Consider the following 22,563-nt stretch of genomic DNA (forward strand, 5'->3'; position numbering starts at 1 on the left):
TGATTTAAATTTACTTGTTCTTTATTTTAAATATTGTATTTGTTCCTGTTTTGTTTTTTTACTTTAAAATGAGATATGTGCAGTGTGCATAGGGATTTGTTCATAGTATTTTTATAGTCTGGCCCTCCAACGGTCTGAGGGACAGTGAACTGGCCCCCTGTGTAAAAAGTTTGGGGACCTCTGTTTTAGAGGGAATGAGGCTCTTGGTCAGTCTTAAAAGATGAGTAGTCTGTAGAGGATGAGGAGGGGCTGGGTACAGGTAAAAAAATATAGAGAATTATTGTATATGTTTGTATGTATAAGCCGTTTTGGGTTATTGGAATTAAAGTGGGTGTCATGGAGCAGCTGGGAAAGGTTGTGAGAGGCCTTGTAGAATATTTTATTGAGCTTAGATCTTATTCCTTATTCCTTAATTCTTTGATGAGGAATCATCAAAAGATTTTAAATAAAAAGTGACTGGTTCATGTATTTGTCAGATTACACAGCTATTTGGAAGATAGATTCAAGGGAAATATTACTGGAGATAGCAAACTTATTTAGAAGGCTGTTGTTGCAGCAGACCACCTAAATAAGGATCTGAACTTGACCAGTGGTAAGGATAGCTGGAAAAGAACAGCATAGTTGTTTTTTAGTGACATAGATAGGATATGATGGAATGATGGAGAGAGAACTCAAAGCTGATATTTAAGTTTCTGGCTCTGTTAGATTCTTGCAATGAATCAAATAAATATTGTAAGGAGTATTACAATATATTTGAAGATAAGTAAAAATGGGAATGTTAGCCATGTGATCTGACTTTATGGGAAGAGAAGCCAAAGAAGCAAGCCTTACAGAAAGAACAGGTCCTTTGGAGTTAAGATGGCTCCAAGTAATTAAAGCAGCTGGAGTTCATGGCTCTTCACTTTATTCTCCTGCTCAAGTGACTCATTTGCAGTCGATAGTTTCTGGCTTTTTTTTTTTATTTTTTTGAGAGAGAGAAAGGCAGGAAGGGAGAGAGATGAGAAGCATCAACTTGTAATTGTATCACTTTAGTTGTTCATTGGTTGCTTCTCCTTTGTGCCTTGACTGGGGGACTTAGGCCAAGCCAGTGACGCCTTGCCCAAGCCAGTGACCTTAGACTTCAGGCCAGTAACCTTTGGGCTAAAATCAGTGATGTCGGTATCATTTTGGTGATCCCATGCTCAAGCTGGTGAATCTGCACTCAAGGCAGCATCCTCAGGGTTTTGAACCTGGGACCTCAACATCCCAGGTTGACACTCTTATCCACTCTGCCACCACCAGTCAGGCTGGTTTTCTTCTCTTTTTCCTCTTGACTGACTCTTTCCTTCTCTTTCAAATTCCTGAGAGTCTTATATTGGCCTTGTTAATTGTCATCTTTCTTAGTTGGGCAGAGCTTTTCACTATGCTGTGGCATGAATTGGTGACTTTCATGTCAGGTGCTAACCTATGTTGAATTAGCTATAGGAGTATGAGGGTGGTTATGGTATACTACTCACAAAAATTAGGGGATATTTCAAAATGAATATGAAGTGATTTTTTAAAAAAGCATTTGATTTTTTTTTTTTTTTTTCATTTTTCTGAAGCTGGAAACAGGGAGAGACAGTCAGACAGACTCCCGCATGCGCCCGACCGGGATCCACCCGGCACGCCCACCAGGGGCGACACTCTGCCCACCAGGGGGCGATGCTCTGCCCATCCTGGGCGTCGCCATGTTGCGACCAGAGCCACTCTAGCGCCTGAGGCAGAGGCCACAGAGCCATCCCCAGCGCCCGGGCCATCTTTGCTCCAATGGAGCCTTGGCTGTGGGAGGGGAAGAGAGAGACAGAGAGGAAAGCGCGGTGGAGGGGTGGAGAAGCAAATGGGCGCTTCTCCTATGTGCCCTGGCCGGGAATCGAACCCGGGTCCTCCGCACGCTAGGCCGACGCTCTACCGCTGAGCCAAATGCTTTTGCCAGGGCAAAAGCATTTGATTTTAAACAAGAACATCAGAAAAGCAAACAAGTCAAAGAAAGTTGTTTAATTATGCAAATGAGATGCAAAACCAACTTATTTCATTGGTGAAAATGCACACTATACAAAAGGCTGAAAGTACTGGAGTATCTACATGTTCCCTGATCCTCTAATTTTTGTGAGCAGTGCATATTAAATAGTCTCCTGGCAGAATAATGGTCTGGGATCCACTTCTTTCAGTAGGGATAGTGTGTGAGGCCATTTCTCCTAGGAAGATTGGCATAGACCTGTGCTTGGGAGAGAGCTAGGTCATGACTGACATGAGAGTCACCTCTTGGTGGTAGTTGGAACACTGGAAGTATCATATATGAGAGAGTAAGTGAAGTGGACCAAAGACAGAACCCTGAGCAACACTAACATTGAAAGACTGGATGGATCCTAAGAAGAAACAAAGAGGAATCTAAACTGAAGAGAGTGTGGTGTCACAGATGCTGAGTGAAGTATCAGAAACGAGGAAATGATTTTTAGTGTCAAATATGACAGATAAGTTTAGTGAGATAGGCACAGAAAAATTTCCACTGAATTTGGAAATTAGATCAATGTGACATTAGGGAGAGCATTTTGAATTGAGTGATAGGGGCAAAAAATCATAATAAACAGGCCTACGCAGAGAGGACAGTAAATGTTGTAAAGTACTGTACCCCAGATGCTGAAAAGTACTGCACCTCACTTATGTGGGTTCACGTAGAGACACCAAGTCCAGATGAATTTTGAAGAGTTTTATTAAAGGAGATTTATTAAATATGCCGGCCACATATGGCTGACACGGGGCAGTTGCAAACCCAAATCATGTGCCCCAAATACATCTCAGGAGTTGGTTATATACCCTCAATCACACACGGGCGGGGGAGAGCATGATATCATGGTACAAGCTTACATTATTTGTTTAGGGGATACACAGAAACATTAAGTCCTTCAAGGTAACACAGAGATGTTTACAAGTCTTTTAGGGTTCAGCTTCCCTCCTTTGCCTAGAGGTATGTTACTCTCAGGATTCCAGGAAGGAGGAGGAACTTCAATCAATGTAGGGTGGTGTGTAAATTCTGTCTCTCATTGAAAGAGAAGAAGTTTCTCGGTTAACATTTATTTTAGTTTTAAAACTAAATGATCCATTGTCTTTACAAACCAGAAACTTCTACATTCCTCTCCCTCCCCTCCCAAAAGGAGGGACGAGACAGGAAAGCCTGACCTTTCCTCCTAGAATATCAATATTAATTTTGCAGCTTTTTGGTACCTTACTACATAAATACATACAGTGTGTCCGTAAAGTCATGGTGCACTTTTGACCGGTCACAGGAAAGCAACAAAAGACGATAGAAATGTGAAATCTGCACCAAATAAAGGGAAAACCCTCCCAGTTTCTGTAGGATGATGTGGCAGCATGTGCGCATGCGCAGATGATGTCGTAACACTGTGTCTACAGTGTGGAGTAGTCCACAGCCATGCCAGTCGAGATGTGGACAGTACAGAGGAAAGTTCAGTGTGTTCTGTGGCTCGCTAAATTCGAAGCCGTAACCAAAGTGCAACGTGAGTATCGGCACGTTTATAACAAGCGCCACCACATACCAATAACATTACTCGGTGGGATAAGCAGTTGAAGGAAACCGGCAGTTTGGTGGAGAAACCCTGTTCTGGTAGGCCATCAGTCAGTGATGAGTCTGTAGAGGCTATACGGGATAGCTACCTAAGGAGCCTTAAAAAATCTGTGCATGAGCCCACATCGAACTGCACTGAATAGGTATGAAATTGGGAGAGTTTTCCTTTTATTTGGTGTAGATTTCACATTTCTCTCGTCTTTTGTTGCTTTCCTATGACCGGTCAAAAGTGCACCATGACTTTATGAACACACTGTATTACTCTTGAGAAATATAGATGAGGAAAGAGCTTTAAGCAGTGCTTGGAGGAGGATAAAGGTTAAGCAGGTTTTGTTTTGTTTTTTAATGGCTGGCTGATAGCGTTACACTGTACCTGGAAAATAGCTTCTAATGTCAACATGTAAGATGAAAATCCCCGTAGTCCAAAATTATTCCTGAAATCCCCTTTAGGAAGTACTATGTTAGAGACTTACTGTATCATTTCTAGGTAAGTCTCATTTTAGTTTGGCTCTGTGGTTAATACTGAAGTGAAATATTCACTTCAGAGTGAATGAGATGATGTTAGTCCATGGTATGGAGTGCCAATGAATGTATATAAAATTTAACATACATTTTAACAAATTAAATAGTGATCATACCTGTTTTTATTACCGTAAAGTTTTGGTGTAGTGGAAAGAGCGTTGGCCTGGAACGTTGAGGACCCAGGTTCGAAACCCTAAGGTCACTGGCTAGAACTCTGGCTCACCAGCTTGAATGCAGGGATGCCCAGCTTGAATGTGGCCTCACAGGCACGACCCCCTGGTCGCTGGCTTGAGCAAGGGGTCACTTGGTCTGCTGTAACCCCCCTGTCAAGGCACATATGAGAAAGCAATCAATGAACAACTAAGGTGCCTCAACGAAGAATTGATGCTTCTCATCTCTCTCCCTTCCTGTCTGTCTGTCCGTCCCTGTCTGTCCCTCTCTGTCCCCCACTTCAAAAAAAAGTACATTATGTTCACCATCAACCCTGCGCATTATTCACAGTGGTTTATAGTACAGGAGCACATATAAAGTGAAGCAAAAGTTGTTTATATGGAAAAGAACAATAAATAATACAGGAATAAACTCTTTTGTTTCATGTACTCACAACTATAAACCTACTTTTGCCCCACTCTTTTTATAATTTTTATATTATGAAAAGTGTATACATTTTTTGATACTCTGCCCTTAGAGATTGAGGAGAAAATGAAAAGGGAAAGGATAAAAATATAGCTGGGGAGGCTGACATGACAGTAGAGCTTAGAGGGAGAAAGTGGTTCAGGAGCACAGGATGATTAGTTTTAAAAAGAAGAGGAGTACACACTATTCATTCTTACAGTAGTGGAAGAGGTGAAGAATGTTATGGACAAAGACCAGTTTGTAGTAGGAGAGTGGAGAGTAGAACATAACCGTACATAATGATGGAGTCTCATAAGTCCTGTTTTATGATAAAATAGGCAAGGTGGTTTGCTCACTGAATTTGAGTAGAGTACTAAAGCTGAAAGTGAATGAAAAAAATGTGGACTAGATACCGAGGGGAATGGGAAGTAAGCAAATCAAAGATTTGTGAGTGTATTGTTGATGGTGGTGGGAGAGCCCAGCTGACTGCATAGTAGTGGCTCTTTGCTGGATTGTTTGACTTTATTCCGCAGAGGCCAACTACCCAGTGCAGGAGTAGGGACGGGAGATTACAGTATTGATTTAAGGCTGTGGTTTTGCTGGTTGGGTGTGATAGAAGGGTAGGCATCTGAGAGAAATCAAGGATATTTAGGAGCCTTTAAGTGCCATGTAAACCCATCTGGAGGAGGAAAAAGAAAGATAAATGAAGAGAGGATCCAGGGAATTGGAATTTTTTTGATCATGAAGAGTAAGTATAGGAGTAAGGTCTGTAGAAAGGGGAGATGATAGGATGGTGTGTCCGAGAGGAAGGTATAGGCATTTCTACTAAAATGCCAAAAATATGTTGCTGGAAACAAACCTCATGTTTTCCACAGAATTGCTCTCTGAAAGTAGCGGGGTTTATGAGAAAAATAGGGCTGAGCAGACCACTTAAAATCTGAAACTTTAGAACTGGTATCCTACAAAAATAACAGTCCTAATAAAATACAAGCCCAGTTTAATTTCCACCAGCAGCTGTGCCCAGTATCACAGGCTGCTGGATCCTTCTTAGAGATGTGACTGCTTGATAGCTCTAATCAAAAATAAAAGTCTGATTCAGGATTTAACCCTTTTCACTTTTTTATTTTTTGAGAGAAAGAGAGAGAGAGAGAGAGAGAGAGACAAGAAGGGAGAGAGATGAGAAGCATCAACTTGTAGTTGTGTCACTTTAGTTCATTCATTACTTCTTATATGTGCCTTGATGGGGGGGTGGGGCTCCAGCTGTGCCAGTGACCCTTTGTTCAAGCCAGCCACCTTAGAATCATGTCAGTTATCCCATGCTCCAGCTGGCTACCCTGCGCTCAAGCCAGGTCAGCTCACACTCAAACTGGTGACCTTGGGGATTTGAACATAGTACCTCACTATCTCTGGTCAACACTCTCTCCAGGGTGCTACCACCAATCAGACTCACTATTTTTTTATTTTATTTTATTTTATTTATTTATTTATTTTTGCATTTTTCTGAAGCTGGAAACAGGGAGAGATAGTCAGACAGACTCCCGCATGCGCCCGACCGGGATCCACCCGGCACGCCCACCATGGGGCAACGCTCTGCCCACCAGGGGGCGATGCTCTGCCCATCCTGGGCGTCGCCATGTTGCGACCAGAGCCACTCTAGCGCCTGAGGCAGAGGCCACAGAGCCATCCCCAGCGCCCGGGCCATCTTTGCTCCAATGGAGCCTTGGCTGCGGGAGGGGAAGAGAGAGACAGAGAGGAAAGCGCGGCAGAGGAGTGGAGAAGCAAATGGGCGCTTCTCCTATGTGCCCTGGCCGGGAATCGAACCCGGGTCCTCCGCACGCTAGGCCGACGCTCTACCGCTGAGCCAACCGGCCAGGGCTCTTTTTTTATTTTTTAAGAGAAGAAATAACATACGTTTAGCTATTAGAATGGTTAAAATCCAGCCTGACCTGTGGTGGCGCAGTGGATAAAGTGTCAACCTGGAATGCTGAGGTCGCTGGTTCAAAACCCTGGGCTTGCCTGGTCAAGGCACATGTGGAAGTTGATGCTTCCTGCTCCTCCCTCCTTTCTCTCTCTCTCTCTCTCTCTCTCTCTCTTTCTCTCTCTCTCCTCTCTAAAAATTAATAAAAGAAAAAAAAAGAATGGTTAAAATCCAAAGAAAACCTGACAATGCCAGTTGCTGGTGAGGATGCAAAGCAACAGAAACTCTCAGACATTGCTGGTGGGAATGCAAAATGTTACAGCCACTTTGGAAGATGGTTTGGCCGTTCCTAACAAAGCTAAATACAGTTTTATCATATGATCCAGCAATTGAGCTCCTCGCTATTTACCCAACTGATTTGAAAACTTATGCCTGCACAAACACCTGCAGGTGATTGTTCATAGCAGGTTTTCTCATAATTGCCAAAAACATGCAACCAAGATGTCTTTCTATAGGTGAATAAACAAACTGTGGTACATCCATACAATTAAATGTTATTCAGTGATAAAAAGAAAGGAGCTATACATCCACACAAAGACAATGGATCTTAACTGCATATTGCTAACTGAAAGAGGCCAGTCTGAAAAGATTACATGCTGTATAATTCAATTATATGACATCCTGGAAAAGGGAAAACTAGAGGTAGTAAAAAGATGAGTGATTGTCAGGGGCTTGAGGAGTAGGGCGAGAGGGTGGAATTAGCAAAGCACAGAGAATTTTTTATGTCAGTGAAAGTATTCTGTATGCTACTGTAATTGTGAATACATGACACTATTTATCAAACTGAAAATTTTACAGCATGAAGAATGAACTTCAGTGTATGCCACTTAAAAAAATTGTTAGGAGGGAAAAAATCCCGGGATAGACTATAGAATGTGACCACACTTTTTTTTTTTTTACAAATTTATGAAACAGCCTCTGAAGGGGAGGGTAATGACCTCAGTAACTTGGGAAGTCAGTGGAGTCTGTAAAACTAAAGGTAAAAGAAACTGCATAAGCACTGAATTCTTGTTGATAGTCATATTCTGTGGGGATAAGAGTTACCATATTTCCTCATAAATGAGACGCTCCCAGGTATAAGACACACCTTAATTTTGGGGCCCGAAATTTGAAAAAAAGAAAAATATTAAAGTTATTGAGTTCAGGTTTTATTTATCATAAAATTCATACAACTCCTTATCACTGTCAAAACTCCCATCCATTTAGTTTGTCCTCATCTGTGTCTGATGACGAATCACTGTCTTCAACAATGAGTGTAAATACAAGCGCGAAAAAACAGGAAATGTAAGTTAAAAAAACTAGAACCGCTGTGTAAGATGCACCCAGATTTTAGACCCCATATTTTCTGAAAAAATGTGCATCTTATACATGGGGAGATACAGTAACAATACTGATACTGCTGTATACTTACACTGGAACTGAATGATTAAATTAATGCATGGCAGATGATGGGAGCAAGTTTTCTTACATTGGAGAGGGATTTTACAGATAAGCAGAGGGAGGATGTTAGAGCAATCCATGTGATGATTGTAGTTGGAAACATCACTATAAATTCAAGTTTAATAATATTGACGCAGATGATTACGTATGGGAATGTTATATATACAGGGGTTTGGTATACAAACATGTTTCCTTGCTCTTGTCTGTGAGGGGACCTAAAAGTAATAACACTGCCATAACAGCTAGCACACTAATACCTAGAGCTTTGGTTCTAATGCTGTTTGCCAGGGCTCACTGAGGAAATCGCTCAGTCTAGGACTGGGACAGGAAATACACTAGCATGTTGTAGAACCAGAAAGTAACAGACAAAAAACACATGATGGAAGTGTGTTAGAGTACCAGAGGAGCCAACCGAAAAAACTCCCAATAACCTAAGGGGGAACAGTTTGAGCAACAAATTAAAGTAGCCTGACCAGGCGGTGGCACAGTGGATAGAGCATTGGACTGGGATGCAGAGGACCCAGGTTTGAGACCCCAAGGTTGCCAGCTTGAGCGTGGGCTTATCTGGTTTGAGCAAGTCTCACCAGCTTGAGCCCAAGGTCGCTGACTTGAGCAAGGGCTTACTCGGTCTGCTATAGTCCCCCAGTCAAGGCACATAAGAGAAATCAATCAATGAACAACTAAGGAACCACAATGAAGAATTGATGTTTCTCATCTTCCTCCCTTCCTGTCTGTCCCTATCTGTCCCTCTCTCTGACTGTCTCTCTGTCTCTGCCACAAAAAAATCCCAAATACCAAAATAAAGTAATGCTTAATTATAAATAAATATGTATACAGTGTATGAGTCCATACAGATATATCCAAAGAGAAAGTATTTTAGCACTTTTTGATCCATACTACACTTGAATTTTCTTCCCATGGCTTATTACAGTGGCAACTGCAGCAGTTCCTGAAGCCACTAAACATTGAGCATTATAGGAATGCACTTCTGTAGGAATCTATCTTCGTTGATTTAGTGCCTGTGCGTATTGCTAAACTTTTCTTTTTAATTCATATCTTTTTTTTTTTAATTTTTTATTTATTCATTTTAGAAAGGAGGGGGGAGAGAGAGAGAGAGAGAGAGAGACAGACAGAGAAGGGGGGAGGAGCTGGAAGCATCAACTCCCATATGTGCCTTGACCAAGCAGGCCCAGGGTTTCGAACCGGCGACCTCAGCATTTCCAGGTCGACGCTTTATCCACTGCGCCACCACAGGTCAGGCCCTTTTTAATTCATTAATGTACTGGGAAAAGCTGTGTTATGAACTAGATGATTTGTTTATTATGCTGACATCATGGCCGTATTTATCAAGTGCACACGAGCTAATTTGTAATCAAGACTATATGAGAATTTACTATTTCTGAGGTGGAATAGTTTCAGGGGATCAGAGTGTGGCTCCAAGGAAGGAGTGCTTGAAGTTAGGGTGGATGTCAGTAGAAATTAAAATGCAAAAATGTTCAGGAATTAAAATTAAAAAACAGTAATCATAAGTAAGTGTTAAGTGTGTTAATGTGGTATGGGAAAGATTTGTGTTTACTGTGAGGGCATATAAAGAGGTTAAACCAAGTCAGACATTAGAACAGTGTTTCCCAATCTTTTTTGTGCCATGCCCCACCTTAACCTTTCTAAAATTTTTATGTCCCCCCCTATGTAACATACATAATTTTTAACATTAAAAAATTGATTTGTTCACTTAATAAACATAAATGATAGGTGCTAGGAAGAAATCACTATGAAATTGTTAACAAAACACAGTAAGTAAAATTTCAAAACATATAATGAAAAACAGAAATTTAAATTCCAAATAATTTTAATACAGATTTTTCTATATTAATTTATTATTTTAATTTAGTGTGATCCTTGCGCTTGATGCTTGCTGCACAGAGATTTTATATTAGGTTCCAATTTGGTTAGCTTTAGTCTCAAGTCTCCACGTTGTGTTATATCCAGCCGATTTCTTTTTTTGACCAGTAAATCATTTACAGCACTAAATCCACATTCAGCTAAACATGAAGATGGAAACGGTAGCAATAGTTTTCTTGCACATTTGGTTGAATTTGGGTATTTGATTTCTGTTTCCTCACAAAGCCATGCCATCGCTCCTTTGATATTAAATAAAGCTTTAACTGACTCATCATTTTGCTGTTCTGCGAGTTCTTCTTGATACTGCATATTTGATATATCAGACAAATCCACTAACATTGGCTGCATCATCCATGTTGAGAAATCAATTTGTTTTAAATCAGAAAATCTTTCTTTTAAATCAGCCGATAGAATATTCAAACGGGCCCTGGCCGGTTGGCTCAGCGATAGAGCGTCGGCCTGGCGTGCGGGGGACCCGTGTTCGATTCCTGGCCAGGGCACATAGGAGAAGCGCCCATTTGCTTCTCCACCCCCACTCCTTCCTCTCTGTCTCTCTCTTCCCCTCCTGCAGCCAAGGCTCCATTGGAGCAAGGATGGCCCGGGCGCTGGGGATGGCTCCTTGGCCTCTGCCCTAGGCGCTACAGTGGCTCTGGTCATGGCAGAGTGACGCCCCGGAGGGGCAGAGCATCGACCCCTGGTGGGCAGAGCATCACCCCGGTGGGCATGCCGGGTGGATCCCGGTCGAGCGCATGCGAGAGTCTGTCTGACTGTCTCTCCCCGTTTCCAGCTTCAGAAAAATACAAAAAAAAAAAAAAAAAAAAGAATATTCAAATGATTGACAATAACAAGTAAAGCGGTATCAGTTACTTCACATTTTTGGAGCCAATGAAACTGTTTAAAGTTTTTGTTGTTAATATGTTTCTGACATAACTCAATATTGGTAATGAAACCAAATATCTTTGCTTTTGCATCAACAAGAGTTTTATTTGTTCCTTGAAGTTGCTTATTTAATATATTTAGTTTTTCAAAGATATCGGCTAAATAACTCACAAATGCTTTACCATCTATTGTTAACAGATACTTCATTTCAGGTTTGTCGCTTAAAAAATCACTAAGAGTATCAAACAGTTCCATAAATCTTTTCAAACAGTTTCCTTTAGATAGCCATCTGACTTCATTGTGAAGTAAAAGTCTCACATGGTCTTCATTTTGTTCTTCACAAAATAGCTTGAAAAGACGCTCACATTTGGCACTAGCTTTAATAGCATTAACATACTTTATTACTGTATGTAATACTTCATTCAGAACAGGCGAGATGTTTTTAGCTACCAAGTTTTCCCTATGAATAACACAATGCACAAGAATAATTTCTGGATTCGCATCTTTCATCAATTTTAAGCAGCCATTTTTCTTGCCCATCATATTGGGAGCACCATCTGCAGCACAAGATGTTATATTTTTCATTGGTATATCATTGACATCTAAGTAGTTTTTTAGCTTATTATATATATATCTTTGGAGGTAGCGGTGCTTTCTAATCTTTTACAGAACAACATTTCTTCAGCAAAATGTCCTTTATCAATATATCTTACGTAAGTTATCAATACTGCCTCACTGTCTCTCAAAGTTGATTCATCCATTTGCAAGGAGAATTTTCTTGTTTTCAGCTTTTCAATAAGTTGTTTTTCAATATCCTCACTCATTTCGTCTATTCTTCTGCTAACAGTATTGTCACTGAGTGGCATAGCTTTTACATCTTTGTCATCTTTTTCAAGAACCGTTTTAAGAAATGCTGATATTGACGATTTTATTAAATTTTCTCCTATAGTGTGATTTTCTCCAGTTTTAGTGAGGAATAAAGAAATTTGATAACTAGCCTCAAGAACACAATTATTAGTTGAAGTATGAGCAGTAAATAGAGACTTTAATGTTGTTCTTTTTTCAAAATTTTTCTTTAAAGTTTTAAAGTAACTCAAATCTGAATTAATATGAGCACTATGTTTCGCCTTCAAATGCGCCTCAAGACGACCTTGTTTCATTGATAAGTTGGTCAAGCATTGCTGGCATAAAAGACAAAAAGGAATCCGCTCATCGTGAACAGCGGGTATGAACCCAAATTTTAAATATTCCTCCGAATATTGACGAGTTTTTTTCTTGCTTGCACCACTCATTTTACTATGGGCTATAAGAAATAAAAATAAGGTCAATTAAAAACTAATATTAAAATATGTGTTAAAATATATTCAATGTGACATAGAGTAAATGTATACTAAAAATTTATATTTATTTAAATGTACATAACACATTTACTACACTACCACCGCAAATCAAAAGGTATCTATATTTTTTCCACTTGACAAAATTTTCTGGAAAGTTATGCTTCTAAAATTAAAATTGTCGTGCATGCACTATTATAGCCCCAATAATATTTATAAAATATTAGTGCTTTCTAGCCCCGATGCAAGAAGTACTTAATAAAGAGTTTAATATTGATAAAAATAAAATCAAATACTTACCAATTATATCTATACAATATATATGTATATTTCTTAAATCAACGAGCTTTTACAACAGTTTTGACTGACACTTATTTCAAATTAACACCAACTGAATGATGTGAAACACTACAGAAGTTGCAGTGGGCCAATTAGGTGAGAATAACTGCGTTGTTTAGCGAGTTTTTAAAACGTCCGGGGTTCCCCGCGGCAGGTGGCACGCTCCGCGGTGAACCCAGAACGAAGTTTACTTGACGACACCAATCACCCAGTTGATATTTTGGTCTCGTCAAACGAAATTATACTTAATAATTATTAACCGCAATTATTTAAGAATTGCATTTTTTGTTAAATTTGGCACTGAAATCTAGCATTGCATTTAAATGGCCGGGGGCGAAAGAGTTAAAGTCCTGTCGAGTCCATTTTCAAATTGCCCCCCTTAACTATCGAGTTGCCCCCCTGTGGGGCGTGGGCCCTGGGCCCCAAGTTGAGAAATACTGCATTAGAATGAGGCTTACTGAAAAAGCAAAGTAAGAGCTGAAGGATGGATAGGACCTACCCTCCAGAAAAGGAAGGGTAGAGTTTTCCTGTTGGTGGGAATTGCTTGGGGGGAAGACTGGCCTATGAATATGGCAGGAACAGAAAGGAGGAGGTAGAAAATTTGGGGAGGGTGAGAGCAGACAAAGTTTTTCAGGAAGTTTATCTTTTCCTAGGTTGCTAGGCCGAAGGGGAGGCTTTTTAGGAGGAAATTTAGTTGTATTGAAGGGTAGTGGTACAAGGAGGGCTGGATAGCTCCAATCCAGTAAGGCACTTGCAGCATGTTGGAGAATGGAGGGTCTGGGATGGGCTTTCTTCACACCCTTTCTATTTCAGCAAAATGTAGTCAACAGATTGTTTAAATAGAAAGAGCTAACCTTGCTAGCCTTAAAGAGTTTTGAAGCATTAAATGTATTTTCTTCTTAAACCATGTATAAAACACTCAATATTGAAGACTGTGTGTTTCTAAAAGTTTCCACTTTGGTAGTATGAGGTTGTATTTTGGTCACCACAGAATAAGATAATTACATTTCTGTTAATCTAACATCATTAGAAATAGCCTCTTTAGTCTGATAATACTAGTTTTCTCTAAGAAATAGTTTGGATACTTTTTTTTTTTTTTGTATTTTTCTGAAGCTGGAAACAGGGAGAGACAGTCAGACAAGACTCCAGCATGTGCCTGACAGGGATCCACCCGGCATGATGCTCTGCCCCCCAGGGGGCGATGCTCTGCTCCTCCAGGGCATTGCTCTGCCACGACCAGAGCCACTCTAGCGCCTGGGGCAGAGGCCGAGGAGCCATCCCCAGCGCCCAGGCCATCTTTGCTCCAATGGAGCCTTGGCTGCGGGAGGGAAGAGAGAGACAGGAAGGAGGGGAGGGTGGAGAAGCAAATGGGCGCTTCTCCTATGTGCCCTGACCGGGAATTGAACCCGGGTCCCCTGCACGCCAGGCCGACGCTCTACTGCTGAGCCAACCGGCCAGGGCCAGTTTGGATACTTTTAATCTTACATCTAAACTATTTCTTGGGCCTGACCTGTGGTGGAGCAGTGGATAAAGCGTCAACCTAGAAACACTGAGGTTGCTGGTTCAAAACCCTGGGGTTGCCTGGTCAAGGCACATATGGGAGTTGAAGCTTCCTGCTCCTCCCCCCCCTCTCTCTCTCTCTCTCTCTCTCTCTCTCTCTCTCTCTCTCTCCTCTCTATAATGAATAAATAAAAAAAAATCTATAAACTATTTCTTAAGTCTTTAAATATAAATGTAATTTGAAAATGAAACAAATACTTTTAATATTTATAGAATTTTTTTGTGTCTTAGTGGAGCATAATGAATATAGTAGAACCTAGAAGATTTATAATTGTGTAGTTTTTTACAGTTATTTTTGCATAGTGGAAAAATATAGGGATTTTAATGCATCCATGGATATAACACGGGTCTACTAATTTGGGCGCAAGGTTATATAACCTGTGTAAGAGTTTTTCCATTTAAAAAAAGTGACGTTAAATAATAGCCTGTTTCACAGATGTCAAATGAGAAAAATCTATACAAAAGTACCTAATACTTTGATAGTTTGTTACCTGAAATATTTTTTCCTCGTTTTGTAAGAAGTAGCAAGGATAGGAGATGGGAATACGTGAATGTGACTCCGAAATGCTCATTGCAACTAAACCTTCCTATAGGTTCATAGCTGCACTTGGTCAGGCTGCTGCTGCTTTATTTTTTTTAAACAAGTTTTCTTTTATTTTATTGGTTATATTCAAATGGATTTTTTGTAGACCCAGAAATATGGAGGTAATTCTCCGTAGCAACACCTAGCACACTGTGTGGGATCAGGCTTCTTGAATTTAAATCCTAGCACAAATCCTGGTTTGTAATTCTCACACCACAGTATGACCTTGAGCAAGTTTCTTTATTTTTCCTTAGCTTCCTCAGTGGTGAAATAAAGATAAATAATACCTATTTCATATGTTGTTCTGAATGCTAAATAAGTTAATAAGTATAATGTTCTTAGAACAGTGCCTTTCATGTTGTATTAAATTTATGTTAACTATTATCATTTATTATTATCATTAAGTATACCTTTATCCCTAAAGTTTCGGTCATGCCCTTTTCTTTTTTTTTTTGACAGCGAGAGGGACAGATAGGGACAGACAGGAAGGGAGAGATGAGAAGCACAACTCTTCATTGTGCACCTTAGTTGTTCATTGATTGCTTTCTCATATGTGCCTTGTGAGGGGGTGCTCCAGCAGTGTGACCCTTTGCTCAAGCCAGCAACCATGGGATATGTCTAGGATCCCACACCCAAGCCAGCGACCCTGCGCTCAAGCAGGTGACCTCGGGGTTTCGAACCTGGGTCCTCTGCATCCCAGTCCGATACTCTATCCACTGTGCCACAGCCTGGAGAGGCCATTTATGTCCCTTTCAAAAAAACCAAAACCAAATATAAAAGCTAGTTGGGTTAGGACTCCAGGGTTAATCAGGGTTTTCTTTGGATTTATTTTTAACTGTCTAAATTTTTTTAATACATTTATTTTTTACATGATCTTTTCCTGGGCAAGTCAGTTATTTTAACATATTTTTCCAGTATTTTTCTTGAGAAAGATGTTTTGCTAAAACTATAGCTTACTGAGTTGACTGGTGTCATTCTACAGATTTGTGCCATCATTATTTTTTTTCCTGCTTAACTATTACCTACATGTGTTTTATGGGTGTCTGTATGTTGCTGCTTTCATTTTTATCTTCTTGACCAAATTTATCACCTTCCAGTGGTCATTTACTTCTGCTCCTGACAGTTAAGTATACTTAGATGTCAACACAACTTTTCATGGTAATAGAAAGGAGTGGTTGAGTTCAGCAATTTTTTGGGCCAAGTGAACATGGGCCAAAAACAGTTACATTATAAATATAAATGTAACTGTTTAATGATAGAATGTGCATTGGTAATTTGATAAAGTATATGGTAAGAGAAGGTATGATCTCATTGGTTTGTGATGGTTATAGGGCTAAGATACAATTTGTGACTTCAAGTTTTTAGTTTTAAAATAATCATGGTAATTTGAGGACGGGAATTCTGCTTCTCATGAAGGTATTCTTATAGTATGACTGAAAGATGATTGATCTAAGTTTGTATTGGGTAAAGCATATATGTATCTAAAAACCTGAATAATGACTTAGAGCGTTGTTGATCACCAGATCTGCAGTTGAAAAACACCAATTTAAGTATTGTTTTCATGCAGCCATTTTGGAGATTGTGGAGAATTGTCTCACTCACCCTTTTGAGTAGTTTTTGACCAGCAGCTTCAGCTTCTGTTTTTATTTTCCTGTGGTTTTAATGGGCATATTTCTTTTGCTTACCTGATTTTGTTCATGTGCTAGCTTTCAAGGTAATTTGTGTCTTGGGTAAGGGACTGGGGAGGTGATTCTGAGTGAAGGAAAGAAACCTTCTGGGATTAAAATAGAGAAATAGCTAATTTTAGAAGTTTAAAAGCCATCATCTAACAAGTTTTTCTAAAGATGTCAGCAATGGTATGGTGTTACATTCCTTTCTTTAAAAAAGAAAGAAAATACAACTAGAGATTAGATATTTTTCAGGCTGTAATTGACCAAAGAAATTCTATAGGTTAGTCTTTATATAGAATTAATGATAAGCCAGAGAACAAAACTGTAAATTCTTAAAGTAAAAAAGCTCTTTTGCTAATTCAATCTAACTGTATAATTGTATAATTAGATTAATTTCACTTAAAATATACTCTGTGATACCAATGCTTTTCATTTACAAAGCAGGTTATTTGGGAAAATAGCGTTTAAGAATTTTTTTTTTTAAACAGAGACAGAGGGACATATAGGAACAGACAGACAGTAAGGATGAGAGATGAGAAGCATCAGTTTTTTTTGTCGTTGCGGCACCTTAGTTGTTCATTGATTGCTTTCTCATATGTGCCTTGACGGGGGGGGGGGGGCACAGCAGACCGAATGACCCCTTGCTCAAGCCAGCGACCTTGGGCTCAAGCTGGTGAGCCTTACTCAAACCAGATGAGCCCATGCTCAAGCCAGTGACCTTGGGATCTTGAACCTGGGTCCGCTGCATCTCAGTCCAATGCTCTATCCACTGCGCCACTGCCTGGTCAGGCTGTTTAAGAATTTTATAAATTATATGCAAATTTAGATTAATAAAATTAAGGTTATATTCTTATGTTTTTCAAAAACAGCCACTTTTTTTCTCTTAAAAATACAATCTGCCCTAAAATACTTTAATTTTCACAAAAGACTGTAGGTTCAGTGTGATCAGATTCTGAAATCTTATTAAAACGAGTAATGTGTGAAGAGTTTCATGGCTAATGGACTATTTTGCATACTGAATTAATGGTGATAAATAGTAAGTCTTTAATTATTTGTACTGATAGAAGCAAAAATGTATATATTATTCTATAAACCCTATTTGTTCCTGAATAATGTAAGATTCTCATTAGAATTCTCATTTGATTTTTTTTTGTTTGTTTGTTTTGAATGCAGGTCATGGCAAAACCCCAAAAGATGCAGCATCAGTTCGTGCCACACATCCAATACCAGCAGCCTGTGGGATTTATTATTTTGAAGTAAAAATTGTCAGTAAGGGAAGAGATGGGTAAGTGTAAATTGTAGGAAAATGTGTTACTCTTGGGTATTCTTTTTGTTTTAATTCATAATGTTTATAATGTAATTGGAAAATTGGAATATTGGAAATTTTGGTAGTTGGGAAGTAGAATCTAAATATTTCAGTACAACATGTTGGATTTGGCTTTGGTTAGATACTACGTGAAACTAATGCTTGAATTGATGAAATTAACAGTTTTTCTGATAGATTTGTCATTAAAATGTAGAACTGGAATTAAAGAATAGAGAGATAGTGACTCATTTTCCATGCCTTTTTTTACACTGTATTTTTCTGAATTCTGAGAAGTTAAATCTTCTTAAAGCTAGTTAACCAAAGTTAAAAAATTCACGGCCTTTTACAGGGGTTAGACTTAGACTTTCAGGTTTAGATCAGGGAGATTTATGTTTGTAACTCTCATTTGTAGCCAATTCCCAGGGGTTACTGTATTCTCCATGTATAAGACGCACATTTTTTCGAGAACTTTGGGGTCTAAAAACAGGGTGCATCTTATACAGTGGTTGTAGATATTTTACTTGCATTTCCTGCTTTTTCGCGCTTGAATTTGCGGTCATTGTTGAAGACAGTGATTCGTCATCAAACACAGATGAGGACAAGATAATGGATGGGAGTTTTGACAGTAATGAGGAGTTGTATGAATTTTATGATGAATAAAAGTTGGATTCAATAACTTTATGTAATACTCCCTCCCCCCCCCAATTTCTGGTCCCAAAATTAAGGTGCGTCTTATACATGGGGAAATACAGTAGGATGTGGTTCAGAAGCTTCCAGTTAGAACTCCATGTAGATCCTGGAACCAGCTTTTATATCACTGCTTTACAGTTCAGAATTGGTGTGTGGTGTGTAGTGTGTGTGTGTGTGTGTGTGTGCGCGCGCGCACATGGGACTATTAAAAATACAGTAGTTTGGGCCTTGCTCCCGAACATTCCTAAATCAGTACTTTTAGAAATAGAGTTTGGGTTAGATAGGCATTTTGCAAAAACTCCTTGGGGAATTTTGGTGCATATCTCTGGTTAAGAACTAATTCCCTAGAGTCATTGGATTTATCCTAGGATATTTACTGATAACTTCATTGTGGTAGCAGAGACCCTGTAAGCATCCATACAGTCATTTGTTCAGCTGCCAAGATGAAGTTCTTGGGCTGTTATGAGGAAGTTGACTATATTTAAAATGAGGTATTTAACCCCTTCTGTGTTTAATTCACAAAATAAGTATATTCAGTAGATTTTTTCTCTTTATTTGCTGAATATGTCCAATAGCAACAATATAGAAAGTAGAAAGTGAAAACTTGTAATTCAATGATAACTTTAACTGCCTCAATTTTTTCAGGGTGATCAAGCCACAGGTAAAATCAGAGGAACCAAGGATAAAGTGTTTAGAAACTCAGATTAAAACAGGCACAGGATTGTAATAATTTCTAACTCTCCTGCTACATACTCAATAAGCCATTTTTTTTTTATTTATTTTTTGGTGAGAGAGAGACAGGAAGGAATAGTGAAAGATGAGAAGTATCAACTCATAGTTGCATCACTTTAGTTCATTGATTGCTTTTCATATATGCCTTGAAGTGGGGGTGTCCAGCTGAGCCAGGGACCATGGGATCATGTTGATGATCATATGATCAAGCTAGCAACCTCAGGGATTTGAGCCTGGATTCTTAGCATCCCAGGTCGACACTCTATCCACTGTGCCACCACCAGTCAAGCCAATTTTTTTATATTCAATTTTTTTAATATCCTTAGCCCCTCAGCTGGTGTTGTGCAAGATGATTCCCAGGGTTCTCTTTACCTTTCACTCAGCACATTCTACCTTTGCATGATCTTGACCTTATATTTTCATGACTGCAAATACCCTGATGAATCTCAAATCTAATCTGCATTTCAAGTTATTCCCCTGAGCTCTGGACCAATATATGTAACCAGATGTTTGCATTTGAATATCCACAGGCATTTAAATTTAGCTTGTCTAAAATCTTTTTCTCAATACTAACTTGGTTAGTTGTTTCACTTAGTTAAACCTGAGAAATTTCTTGCTTTTACTTTCTTTATTTCTACAGTTCCTGCCTTAGTCAGGTCTTGGTAATTTATTCCCTAAATTACTGAGGTGGTTGGTTCATTGGTCTCCCAGTTGCTCCTTTTTCTCCTTACTGCATTCTATAACTGATGTTAGTATTATTTTTAGTACAGAACAGAATTGTGACTGTCCCATCCTTAAGGTCATTTAGTACACCTGTTGCTTTGAAGATAAAATCTAAAACTTTGTTACCAAGCAGGGGCTCACTCCCCGACACAGGTAGAAGCTAATACTATGGCACCAGATTTTGAGAAAAGAAAATAGCTTTATTGTGAATTCGGTTGGCAAGGAGGCAGAGCTCAAATCTTTCTCCCTTATTCAGGGTTTGGGCAAGATTTAAGGGGTTAAAGGAAACAGGCTGGTATGCACAAGTGCTGACAGGGCAGGTTTCTGTAGGAGTGCTTTGGAACTTGGTCATTTATGTTAAGGTATGGTAGGGGCTTCAGCACCTGATCTTCGGGACAGTGGAGACTTAACTTCTGAAAGGGTTCAGGCTTAGATCCCAGTCATTATCATGGTCCTGTGGTGGAGGTCAGGTAAGGGGGAGGGTGGGGTGGACTTTGGTTCCTGGTAATTGGAGGTCAAAATTGTCTTCAATAAGTGTTTTGCGTGTTTTTCACTTGCATGACTTGCGGTTTTGTTCTGTTGGCTCTGGAAACAATTCAGTTATCTTGTTAGAAACAGGATAGGGTCAATTTGAGCTAGTTCTTGATTATACCTTCCTAGCAGGGTCTTTCATGAAAACTAACTCCTTCCTAATTTTTCAGTCTTATCTCTTTGCTGCCAGGATCCCTCATTCTTTTTTTCTTTAATTAGATATCTCTTACACCCAGTAAAATTTATCATTTTTAATGTGTAGGTCTGTGAGTTTTATCAGTCTTTTTTTTTTTTTTTACAGAGACAGAGAGAATCAGAGAGAGGGATAAACAGGGACAGACAGACAGGAATGGAGAGATGAGAAGCATCAATCATTAGTTTTTTGTTGCTCATTGTGACACCTTAGTTGTTATTGATTGCTTTCTCATATGTGCCTTGACTGCGGGCCTTCAGCAGACCGAGTAACCCCTTGCTCGAGCCAGTGACCTTGGGTCCAAGCTGGTGAGCTTTTGCTCAACCAGATGAGCCCGTACTCAAGCCGCTGACCTCGGGGTCTCGAACCTGGGTCCTCGGCATCGCAGTCCAACGCTCTATCCACTGCACCACTGCCTGGTCAGGCTAGGTCTGTGAGTTTTGACTGATGTGTACAGTTATATAACTTCTACCACAATCAGTATATAGAACAATTCCATCACATCTTTCCTCCCCCCAAAATTCCTCCATACCCCTTTATAGAAATTTCTTCCCTATCTCCAGCCCCTGGCAACCACTGATTGGTTATCTGTTTCAGTAGTTTGCTGTTTCTGACATGGTTTATAAATGAAATTGTATAGTATGTAACTTTTTAAGTCTGGCATCTCTCATTAAGTATAATATGTACATTTGAGATTCATCTCTATTGTTACATATATTGGTAGAATGATACTTTGTATTGCTGATTGGGTGAACCAGCCAGTTTGCTTATCCACTCTTCAGTTGAAGGACATTTGGGTTGATTGCAGTCTTTGGCAATATAGCCATTATAAACATTTATGAATATGTTTTTATATAAACATGAGTTTTTATTTTACTTGGGTAAGTATCTAGTAGTGGGATCACTGAATAGGATGTTAAACACATCTTTAACTATAAGAAACTGCCAAACTTTTTTTGCTAGGTAGCTGTAGTGGTTTGAATTTCCACCAGCAGTATGTGAGAATTCCTATTGCTCTGCCTCCTCTATAGAGTTTGGTATTGTCATAGTTTTTTGTTTTAAAATTTTAGCCATTATAATAGGTATCTAATGGTTTCTTGTTGTGGTTTTTATTTACATTTCTCGAATGACTGACAATGTTGGAGACTACTTAATTGCCCTTTTTTTTGTTGTTGTTGTTTTTTCCTGAAGTTGGAAACGGGGAGGCAGTCAGACAGACTCCCGCATGCGCCCTACCGGGATCCACCCGGCATGCCCACCAGGGGGCGATGCTCTGCCCATCTGGGGCGTCACTCTGTTGCAACCAGAGCCATTTTAGTGCCTGAGGCAGAGGCCACAGAGCCATCTTCAGCGCCCGGGCCAACCCTGCTCCAATGGAGCCTTGGCTGCGGGAGGGGAAGAGAGAGACAGAGAGGAAAGAGAGGGGGAGGGGTGGAGAAGCAGATGGGCGCTTCTCCTGTGTGCCCTGGCTGGGAATCGAACCCGGGACTCCCACACGCTAGGCCGATGCTCTACCACTGAGCCAACAAGCCAGGGCCTTAATTGCCCTTTTTAAGAAACAAAATTCCTTTACTGTATTTTGTTTTTAAATTAATCACTAGTTAACAGCTGTGAAAATAGTTAAGAAATGACTTAGAGATATACTTTAAAATACTGAATTGACAGCTAAATTGAATGGAATGTTTCTGAGGGCAGTTCTCATTGTCACTTCAATTAAATTCCAGGTCCTTATACCTCATTTCTTTACTGAATTGTGGAAGCTCTTACTAGGGCATCCAGTTAATCTTCATTTCTACTTCACTGAAAGCCTAAGCTTGGACAAATAAGCCCCAGAAAATAGAAAGTAGGATCCTAAACAGAGTTGAATCAACATAAAATGATCCCACTATGGAAGGATGGAACAAACTTTTTGGTGTGAAAATACTCCCGAGGGCCTGTTACTAACCAGAATTGGCTCCT

At 39.6% G+C, this 22,563-nt stretch overlaps 1 protein-coding gene across 1 annotated transcript in view; it reads left to right on the plus strand.

The window, feature by feature from the left end:
* The window catches only part of RANBP9 (RAN binding protein 9), a 102,161-nt gene that overhangs the window by 5,537 nt on the left and 74,061 nt on the right, over positions 1–22,563 (plus strand). Inside the window, exon 2 of the mRNA XM_066268358.1 lies at positions 17,603–17,714. Coding sequence (XP_066124455.1) covers positions 17,603–17,714 — 112 coding nt within the window. The remainder of the gene's footprint in view (positions 1–17,602; positions 17,715–22,563) is intronic.

The sequence above is a fragment of the Saccopteryx bilineata genome, chromosome 3, assembly GCF_036850765.1.
Source record: "Saccopteryx bilineata isolate mSacBil1 chromosome 3, mSacBil1_pri_phased_curated, whole genome shotgun sequence".
NCBI lineage: Eukaryota > Metazoa > Chordata > Mammalia > Chiroptera > Emballonuridae > Saccopteryx > Saccopteryx bilineata.